The 10,841-nt window shown below is 52.6% G+C and overlaps 1 protein-coding gene across 5 annotated transcripts in view; it reads right to left on the bottom strand.

Annotated features, from left to right (window-relative positions):
- Nucleotides 1–10,841, bottom strand: part of Grip2 (glutamate receptor interacting protein 2) — a 77,432-nt gene that overhangs the window by 21,380 nt on the left and 45,211 nt on the right. For 3 of the 5 annotated variants that reach the window (XM_055628496.1, XM_055628498.1, XM_055628499.1), the window contains exons 1-6: nt 4,064–4,123; nt 3,689–3,824; nt 2,864–3,009; nt 2,122–2,208; nt 1,389–1,464; nt 310–455 (exon numbers count right to left, since the gene is read on the bottom strand). In XM_055628496.1, the coding sequence (XP_055484471.1) occupies nt 310–455; nt 1,389–1,464; nt 2,122–2,208; nt 2,864–3,009; nt 3,689–3,804 (571 nt within the window). In that variant the 5' untranslated portion in view covers nt 3,805–3,824; nt 4,064–4,123. Of the gene's footprint in view, nt 1–309; nt 456–1,388; nt 1,465–2,121; nt 2,209–2,863; nt 3,010–3,688; nt 3,825–4,063; nt 4,145–10,841 lie in introns of those variants that run through there. The other 2 variants (XM_055628495.1, XM_055628497.1) reach the window with 1 other exon arrangement.

The raw sequence follows: 10,841 nt of genomic DNA, 5'->3' as shown, positions 1-10,841 counted from the left end.
CACACACACACACACACACACACACACACACACACACACACACACACTCAGCTGCTTCCCTTCTCTCTTCATTCTTTTACCCTGCCATTTAACATTTACCTAGTATTGCTTTTTAACATTCCCTCCCCAAAAGACCAGACACTTCACCTGTATTGTCCCTACCAGATCCCCAGTGAAATCAGGAGACGCATGATATTGTCAAGAGGCTCAGAGAGGCTAAGGTACTGGCCTAAGCCCACATAGCCTTTGCAGTACCGAGGATCTGGGGCCTCTTCCTGCCCCAGCCCTTACCCTCGGACCCCAATGTACCTGGGGTGGCTACGTCGTACTCCACCTGGAAAAGAGCCTCGTGGCTGCACTGCTGTAGGGTGGCTATTGCCGTAGCATGGCTGGCCCCATGCAGGGGGATCCCATCTATGCTGAGCAGCCTGTCACCCACCTTTAAGGAGCCCTCCCTGCAGAAGAGATGAAAGCCCAATCAGCTGAAGGGTACAGGAATGTGACACGAAGTATGTGGCGGGAAGCCTGAGTGATTAGGAAGGTGAACAGATAGAGAGGCAAGTAAAATGGACCAGCCCAGCTCTGATGCCCTCTACCCACAGCATGTCAGAGCTGGGTGTGTTCTTCAAGGCCACTCTCTCACCCCCTGCACCATGGCCCAGACAGGGTGTCTGCCTGGCTGGGGACACATAGCATCAGGGAAAGGGCCATCTGTGGGTATCACGTTGCTCACTGTAGAGTCCCCTCCCATTGTCCCCACCCCGATTTTCCAGTAGTGACTGGCATAATGACAGATGAGCTTGGGAAAGAACTCAGCAGGCCTCCAGTTTGGGCCCAGCCCCTGCCCTGGAATGTCACCCCTGACAGGTGCCAAAGCTATTCCAGGAGGTTCTATGAATAGCAACTCATGCAGGGCCCCAGACCAAGGGGACAAATTTAGATCTGAAACAAGCCTGGTCCAGGCTTCTCTTAAAATGGTCAGAAGTCTCCTGCTCAGAGATCAAGGGTGAGAGGTCAGGGGACAGGGGCAGGGCCTAGGCATTTTTTCCTCCCATGCCCTGTCCTCCCAGCCCTGCTAGGCTGAGCCAGGCACTGCTGGGGCATGAGAGGTTTTCACAGACAGTCCCAGCTCTGTGATGGCTAGTCACAGAGCCCAGAGTGCTCTGCTTGAGTCAGGAGGGTGCTGGAAGATGCGAGCTGGGGTCTCTCCTAGCCACCTCCACCAGTTCCCTGAGTGACACTGGGCAGGATGTCCCCTCCTGGCCTCAGTCTCCCTTCTGGGAAATGATGTGAAGATGAAGGGCTTCAGAGGACCACATAGTGTCCACAAGGTTTCCATGTGTCAAATGGCTAGGGGAGGTAGATGCTTCTGTCTCAGGCGGACTCACCTGTCTGCTGGGCCACCAGGTCGCACATAAGTCAGAACCAAAGGGCGGGATTTGTGCAGGTCCTCGTGGGCACCTCCTGGACAGAATTCAACAGGAAGCAGCAAAAATCACTTACCCACTGTTCCCCTGGAGGCCCCTGTTCCACCAGCCCAGGCGGCCTCCCTCTCCACAGGTGGGATGAGGGCTAGGAAACACAACTCAAATCCTTTCTCTGTCACATCGCATGGCTCTCCTGTAATCTCATCTTCTCTTCCTTTTTGCCCTGGTTACTAGGTAACTTCAAACTTCGTTATGAATCTGCCACAGCTTTCCCATTCCTCTCCGTTGTTGTTCTCCCACCAGCCACGCATACTTCATTGCTTCTCGAAACTGTCCATTTAACGTTTGATTCAGTGGTCCTGGGATCTTTAAAATGCTAAGCAAGAGCTGGTGAGATACGGCTCAGCAGGTAAAGGTCCTAGCTGCCAGGCCTCATGATCCGAGTTTCATACACAGAACCCATTCAGTGAAGTGAGACGTGACTCCTACAAGTTGTCCTCTGACCCTTATACACACGTCACATTGCATCGACGCATGCATGTGCGTGCACGAACACAAAGCTAAATAAACAGATAAAGTCCTAAACAAAATGTATGTCACATGCACTAACGTGACACAGTGACACGGAACATACATGGATCCTCGATGACCTCATTCTCGTCATCTCAACTCTAAGGAGAGCTGTTACACTGACCTCTGAGGACAAAGCCGAAGCTATTGCCTTCCTTGTAGAGGGAGACATCCACCGTCTTGGAAATGATCCTCGGGTTGTTTTCGGGAGCTATGGAGAAATTGAGGCCTCCTTTGAGTCTTTCCGCCACATCTCCGTGCTGGTAGATGTGCCGAAGGTTCTCCAGGAGAACCAAGTGGCCAGCCACAAAGTCACCTCTCTCTGCTTCATAGACTGACCTCTTTCTACTCTACAGGCAGAGAAGATGGGGTGCTGGGAGGCCCCCATCTTTACCCATACCTAGTCTACCACAGATAGGGCAGAAGACCTGATACGCTCATGAGGACCACAGCAGAGCCCAGGATACAGTGAGGCTGGGGGTTAGGCCAGGCTTGCTTCTAGTCACTCCAGGTAAGATGCTAGACTAACTTTGAAAACTCAGAGCTGGGAGAAATCCTAGGCCACTGTGCTCAGTGCAGGGCAGTGGGGTTGGGAGCCATGGGGAGGGGAACAACGTATTCAGCCCTTATCCCCAGACCTTCCTTTCTAACCAACTATGCAAAATGACAGGTTACGAACAGGGTCCCACCACCATCTGGTAACAACATACTGTATCCACGCTCCAGTGTGTATGTGGCCAGCCTCCAGACATCACCCATCCTGCCTAGGATATCCCCAACCCCACCCCAGGCCCAGGGCAGGGAGGTAGCTGTGTCACCCCTATGCTTGAGGCAGTGGACAGAGTTCCCCGTCCAAGGGCACCCACCAGGCGGGGGCAGCTCATACTCCACCTCCAGCACCACGCGCTCGCCCACATTCTTCAGCAGGGTGATGATCTCGTCATGTCGGAGCCGGGTCAGATGGATCCCGTTCACTGAGCGGATGTAGTCGCCCACATTCAGTAGATCACTCCTGAAGCATGAAAGCCAGAGCCCGTCTGAACCAATGCTAGCCTCTGGGGACCAACATTCACACTACCCTCCCCCAGAAACCTGAGGGAGCTGAGGCTCAGAGCAGTCCTTCCCTTGTCCATGGCAAGGGCCTGGGATAGTGCCCGTCTAACCAAGCCTGGGTAGGACACCCAGACTGTCCCTTCCTGTCCCATTGTGCTGGCCTGGTGACAGCATCGTGGTGACATCACTGACCACCCTGCACAGCCTGAAGAACAGCCAATGTGTCCCACCCATTGCTCTTCTCTCATTCTCTCTCCACAATCCTCTGAACCCCTTCTGATGGGTTCATCTGGACACTAGGGTCAACTTCCAACCCTCATTGTCTAAGGGGACAGCCAGGACAGCATGTACAGAGCACTACCTTAGTTGGAAGCCCTGGAGGGCTTCCTGGAAGCAGTGACTTCTTCGTTGCATGTGGAGGGATGAATGGGAGTCTGCCAGGAGGGTGCCTTGGGGGCAGAGGGGGCGGCATGGAAGGGTACCTGCTCTTGGGTGTGATGCTGTAGCCACAGGGGAAGAGAAGGAAAGAGGCTGGGTCTTGAATCGGCCTCTGACGAAGGCTTCCCCATGGCAGACATCAAGCCTCCTCACTTGTTTGTGCTCTCCCCATGCCCTGTCTACTGGCCCACACCTCTCACCTGGCAGCCAGGCCCCCAGGTCTCAGGTTGGAGACTCTGGGCTTCCCGTCCTTGTCAGTTCCTCCTGAGATAGTCAGGCCCAGAGTGCTGCCCTCACGCTTAATCAGCTCCACCATGGTGATGCCCCGGAACTCCTCTGTGGGCAGACAGGGAGATGAGCAGGTAGTGCCCACTCTGGGACCAAGTGGAGGGAGTTAAGCTGGGGAGGTTGGCACTCAATCACTTTATATGGGGTGACATCACCCTCCACCAGGGAGGACCAGAGCAGTGAGTGCCCACACTGAGGGCACAGGGCCAGTTAGTGGCAGTGCCCACACTTCATGAGTCATTAGAAATCTCAGGGTAGAGCTCGGGGCAAACTATGACCCACCGTACCAGGAATGCTCTGACGGCGGCACGCCAGGGCCCCGTCGGCCCCAGCTGCGTCCTTCCCCGCTTTTGAGTAAGGCCCATCGTCTGTGGGAGAAAGGTAGAGTTTGGGATGAGAAACTGGCCCAGCCCCCACTTTCATCTTCATTCCACTTGGGGAGCTCGTCCACTTCATGCCAGGCCAGTGGTTATACCTGGTATCCTGCAAAGAGTTCAGCGTCGCACAGCTGGGGAGTTACCATCTAACTTAGAACCCAGGCCAGTTGGCCCTGTCCCAGGGTCAAGAGGCACACCTGATGGGGCAGGCATTTACCACAGTTTCTGTGAGCAGGCGTGACCGGTGTGAGTGTGTGTGTGTGTTACTGGATGGAAAAATCTCTCCCATTGTATCATCAAGCATTGATTTTCAGCCTCTCTGTCTCTCAAAACTGAGGCCTGCCACTCTTTTCCCAGATCCTCACCAACCTCTCTCATTTCCTGCCTTATCTTTCTGGAGCATGTCTCAACAGCACAGACACTTGTCTTTGCGGGATTTGTAAAGAGTTCCTAGAGCACAGCGTGGTGGCACGTGTTGCAACCCCGCCACTCCAGAGGCAGAGACAGGTGAGGAGTTGCTTAGGGTCTTCCTCAACCATATAGGGACTTCAAGGGCAGCCTACCCTCTGAGGCCCTCATCAAAGCATAACAAAGCAACAACCCCTCCCTCCCACTCCAGCTATCTCAAATGTAAAGAGAATACAGTCAGGCCTCTGTTTCCACACCTGCAGACTCAACTATGAAAAAAAATGTTCAGAAAACAATCGCTCCTATACCGAACATGCCCAGGTTTTCAGTTTTTGGATTTTGTTTATTTTCTCTTTCATGAATCCCTAGGCAACACGGGACAGCAGCTCTGACAAACGCAGACATTGCGCTAGGCATTTTAAGAAATCTGGAGATGAGGCAGCTAAGTTGTCCCTCAGCATTCACCAGGAATGGGGGTCCCAGAGCCCTTGAACACTGACTAACACAGTATGTAGTGAGGAGGAGCTTCGGTATGTTCAGACACATTTTTCCCGGTATTTTTGATGTGTGGTTGGTTGGTCCGCAGCGGCGGCACAGGCAAGCTGACAGTTCTTGGGATACACAGGGGTCACGCACACACACACACACACACACACACACACACACACACACAGACACACACACACACGACACTGTTTTAGGAGCATGATCTAAGCTTTGGGGCTTTTGATATTTCCAGGCCACGGAAGCATTTCCCCTACAACACCTGGGGACAGCCCTGGTGCAGCAGAGCCCGCTTAACCCAGAAAGTCTAATGGCTCAGTGGTCTGCATGCTCCTGGGAGAGCTGTGTCTTGCCCTGTCTGCAAATTGATGCCGTCCCCCATTCCCAGGCTCACCCACATCTGTGTTTTAGAACAGTCTGAAGTTGCACGGTATCCGGGTCACCCACTCTGTGGTCAAGCCACCGCCCCTCCTTTCCTGCAGGTCCCCTGCTTCACACAATTTCTTCTCTGGACTTTCCTGTTCTCACAGCTGCACCTTCATTTGATGCTCACCGTGACCCAGGGAGGGAGACAGGTAGGTAAGACCTTCATGTCCACTTGACAGATAAGAAAGTCTGAGTGAGTGGCTGCTCCAAGCCTTTGTGCCCCCATTTCCACCCCCTCTCTTGACCAGGCTATCCATCATGCTCCTCCAAGCAGCCTCGTTTTTCTCAGCACCTGGCTGACAATCATTAAGCTGGCAGGCTCCCCGTGCTGAGGAGGAGGCAGCCTTCCCAGCTACCAGGTGCACCTGCAGCTTCCCGCCCCCTCCTCAGACCTCACTTGATACTGCATGTGCCCCCATCTGCCTCTTAAGGAAGTCCAGCTCAGAGCAGAAAGGACCATCTTTCTAAGTGGATGGTGCCTGTCAGTCGACAGCTGTGAGGTGGTATCTTCTTCTCCCTTAAGTCTTGCGGTCAGACCGAAGCCACAATCCCTCTGCGGATGGAAAAGCCCACATGCCTCATCCCAGCTTGGTCTTTCTGTACTAGGGGTCAGCCACGCAAATCAACCTAGGTCAAGACAGTTTGGTCTGCGGTCAGGGCTCAGTGAGTTTATCAACCTCAGCTCTGCCGACATTTTTTGGAAAGGGGCCTATTTATTGTAGGAAGGTTCACATTATCTCCTGGTCCCTACTTCCAGTCATCAATAGATCCTGAAATAGCCAAAAATTATTCCAGGGATTTCCTGAGAAAGCAGGACAGGCAGTGACATCAGCCTCTGCTGAGAACCACTGTTCTGTGACCAGGGCCATGTTCAGACTAGTAGGGGAAAGGCTTGGCCAGGGTCAGGGCCACAGCTCATGGAAATGTTCATCATCTTTAGTCTAACCCATAAGAAGCTGTCTGGGCTCACTCTACTGAGTGACCAGACTTCCTCTGCTGGCCAAAAAGGCTGGTAAATTACCAATCAAACAGCAGTTGGAGTGAGCAGCATTTAGGGATCCTGGAGTGGGGTCCCCAGCAATTCTGTGTTCACCCTCCTTCTCAGACCCACGTTCCCAGCCATTGCTGATTCCAGCAACACACCATTTAGTCTAATGCCTCCTGTTACTGCTCCCTCGTCCATCCTTCATTATCTCCAACAAGACGCTTCTAAGCTAATAAAATTAGAAAGGCCGCGTTCCATCAGCGATGTGTGCAAATGTCTCTAGTATTTCACCAGGACAATTCTGAAGTTGAAATGTGTCTCATCCCAGGTAAATCAGATCCTGTCACCTAGGCTCCCTCCCCCTTGGGCTGACCTTGGGAGGTGAGAGATATGTGTCTGGAGGGAAGGGTATGGGGGTCTGTGTTTGAAGGAAGCTGAGGACAAGTTTATCCAGGCCAGAGCAGTGACTCCCATGGAATGCGCAGCCCTGAATAGCTGCGGGTTGAAGGTGCATATTTGAACCCTGAAGATAAAATAGAAGGAACAGAGGACTGAGGGTCAGGCATCCCCAAATGCTGCTCTCAGCAGCCAGGCTTGGGCAAGCGAGCTGCTGAAGGAAAGGACCCTGTTCCTTGACGATCCCTATAGTGTCCTCCCAACTCATCTTTAAAGATGACTGTCCCACTTTTCTTCATCCCAATATCCAGATCCTGTTCACTGCTGAACTTGACAGTGGTAATTTCCATGAGGTAGCTAAGTTGTTCGGATCGGCTAGTCTTAACGCTGAGTGGCCCCAGCTTTCTCCTTTATGCATGTGCATGTACACACAGAGAGGCGCGTAACAGTGAGCAGAGGCCTGAGCAAGGACAGGCATTTCAGGCTGAGCACAGAGGCCCCACTGGAGGTCAGAAAGTCATACCGGCTGGGCTAAGAGGCTTTTGTATCTAACATCCACTCCCCCCCAACCCCCGGTCATATTCAGAGTAGTAACCCATAGCAAGTGGGTGATACCTACTGATGCCTTTTCAGAGGGGACACCAGTGACCCCACAAGGACAACCTTGTGTTGAGAGAGACTGAGGCAGCATTCAAACTAAGAATCAAAGCAGGATCAGAACTGCCAACTGGCTGCATGCCCCAAGCCTCTCTACTCTCTGTGAAGTGGGGGTGACTCCCTCACTGACAGCAGTGAGAAATTAGGGGACCACTTTATTTATAGATGCCTACATGTGGTTTGGCTCCCTGCATCCCCCCTTAGGGAACATGTTCACATTTTCCTGTCCTCTTATATTTCTTTTTGGGGGGGGAGTTGTTCTGAGACCTAGTAATTACATGCTTAGAGATGAAGGCTTTTCAAAAAACATCTTTCCCACCAATTTCAGCTGGAAACGTGCATAAAAAACAGGGATATTTTTATCTGCATTTTTCTAGTCTCCTCCTTCCAGCAATGGCCAATTAGAAGTGCTACTTCAGTCAGTCAGTGCTGTAGAAATTGCTTCAGAGAGAAATTCACTTCCGGGGCCCCTGGAGAGTCAGGGCACAGGCCTGGACACCTGGTCCTGGCTGCTGCAACTAGGTGGGTGGGTGGGGGATGTGGGGGGGTTCTTTTTTCTCAGGCATATCTTGCTGATCTGCCTTCCATCTCTCTTCCTCTGCAGCCCCAGGGAGCTATTGATCTCTGACAAAGGGAGAAGGAAGTTTGCCTCTTGCCAGCCTGTTGTGCCAGGGTGCCGCCTAAGCAGAGTGCCAGGAAAGGGGCATGGGGGCTAAGGGGTACTGTAAACTCAGCTCAGGCCTGGCATTTACATCAGAGGCACTTGAGCAAGCTGGAGATGAAGACCCTTTAATGAGACCCTTGTGTTCCCATGACAGCCCGATCAAGGTCCCCACTCCCAGCCCTTTGGATCTCACTTTCCAAATGGTTGGTGGAAATTCAGTGATAATTTCTGGAGAGTGGCTGCTTGGTACCACAACCCTCTCCAACCTTATTTGACTGTCCAGGCTACGGAAGGCATTTGTTGGTATGCAGAGAGAAGGATGAATCTTGGAGTCATTCCAGCTTGACATGCTAATACACAGAGGGAGAAACTGAGGCACAGAGAGGTTAAGTATTGCCTCGTGGCAAAAGATGGGATGAGCTTTGCCCCAGCCATGGTTCCAAGAACTTCAAAATCATTACCACTCTGTCCTCACAAGAAGCCCGAGTCTGAAGCACCACTGTCACTATCATGTGTTAGATGGAGAAACTGAGGCACACAGAAGTTAAGGGAACCACAATGAGAACACTCAACCCCTGGGTGTATTCAAGCCCAGGCCACATGGCTTCCCAGGGCATCTAGTCTAGCCCTCCATGTCTCCTCCCTTTGGACATAACACCTCAGCCCCTGGACCTCTCTGTTCAAAGAGACATTCTTCCACAGAGACACCCCTGTCACCCCTCCAGGGCTGTATCAGCATAAAGCTGAGCTGTGGATGTGGGCATTGGTCTCCATAGACAATCGGTCTCCAGGAAGCCAGCTTTCCATAGGCAGAGGCATGGAGCAATAGATAAGACAGCCACGGCACATTTCCATCGGCCTGAGCTGAGCAGCCATACACCAAACAGGAAGCTTAACCGTGCAGTGCCAAGGTGGCCAGAGAGAATGAGGATTGGCAACCCTGCTGGGCTTATCCTTGTTCCAGTCCACTGCAAGCATCCACACAAGCTGCAGAAGGAAGGAACTGCAGCCTAGGTAGGGCATGGCTCCTTAGAGCCACGACTAACGTCACTCCTCCCTCTGCCCGGGAAGACTACCCAGACATTCACAAACTCCTTCTCTCACCTCTTACAGTAATCTGATGAAATGCCACACACCCCCCCCCCCCGTCAGGGAGGCCATGCTTATGAGCCTGAGACCACCCCCAACACCTTCTGAAGTCCCTACCACACTCTTCTCATTTTTTTCCCCCTTCACACTCAGTATTATCAGGAAGACCTCACTGAGCCTCAAATAGGAGGAATAGGGCTTCCTAGCATTCTGTAAGCACCTAGCTTTTGAACTCAGTCTGAATTTGTAGATAAGGAGAATGGCCATCAATGAAGCATAGTGAGTGGCCAGCCAGGAATAGGAAGGGGCTGAGCCTGGGCGGAGCTCACCCTTCCCTGGCTCCAGGCACCTGGCTGACCCCCAAGTGGGTAGCTTCGCCCATGGCCACAGCCCAGGCCTAGAAATGGCTCCAATGAAGCCCCTGGGGAGGAGAGTGCCAACAGGGATCCCTCACTGTGCATACACTCTGCCTCAATTGTCCTGAGTCTGCAATACTGAGTGGCCAGTTATTCACTAAAGCTTGACAGTCCCTGATGACAAAGACATCTTTGTGGTTAGTAGTCAGAAGACATGCCCATCCTTCGGGCCAGAGTCTGAGGGCAGTGTGTGCATGCAGGAATGGGAGACATGCTCAGACACTTTAGTCTGGACCAGGCCTACTGTATAAGTTATCGTCCATCCCATAGATACCCTAGAGGCTCCCAAGAGAGAGCCTGGGCAGTCCATCCAAGCCAGAGAGAGCCAGGCTGCCTGCTCCACAGACCCTAATCCCAATCCCACTTTCACAGAGGCCTCAGCCCACACCCCATCCCACGCCATCCCTGCAGTGTGGCTATATCCGCAGTGACTGCCTGTTGGCTCCCTTTCTCTGCTCTAGGAGAGGCCCTACAACTATGCTTGGCCAGTGAGAGCCTCCATGATTGTTTTGGATCCATGCTGAGACTTTTGAGGGAACTATCGGAAATAGGCTCTCTGACACAAAGCTTGGAGAACAGGAAGGAGACGGTACAGAAAACAAAGCTTACCAGCAGAGAAACAGAGAAGGGAATGAGGAACTACAGTACATCTAGACCCGAAGCTCCATTTTAGGACTTTTCTTTAAAAGACAGAGAGAGAGAGAGAGAGAGAGAGAGAGAGAGAGACTGGGGATAGCAACTAATACTGTTGCAGGTGTGACCATGAGGTCCTATCTATGACCTAGGGAGGAGATTCTCAGGGGTGGAGTGCTGAGGAGAATCAGGGAAGCATCAGAGTCGAAACTAGAGAGCTCAGGAGAAGCCTTGAGAGCTGGGCTCAGGGGCTATAACCAGACTTCAGGCTTAACCTCTCCCTCCTGGGAACCCAGGGGTGGCAGCAGGTTAGGAGAACACCAGAACATAGGCCGCATTGGAGGTAGAGGCCCAGAGGTCAGGAGAACACAGGGACACAGGCTCTGCCAGGGGCAGAAGCCTGAAAGCCAGGAGTAGAGTGGGGTAAAGGCCCATCAAGCTTGGGCTTAAGCCAAGCACAGAAGTTCCACCATCCCCAACTCGAACTGTATGACTCAAGTGTCCCTTGAA

Source organism: Psammomys obesus, unplaced genomic scaffold (assembly GCF_907164565.1).
Source record: "Psammomys obesus unplaced genomic scaffold, mPsaObe1.curated_primary_1811, whole genome shotgun sequence".
NCBI lineage: Eukaryota > Metazoa > Chordata > Mammalia > Rodentia > Muridae > Psammomys > Psammomys obesus.
This window is presented reverse-complemented; position numbering and strand designations above follow the sequence as displayed.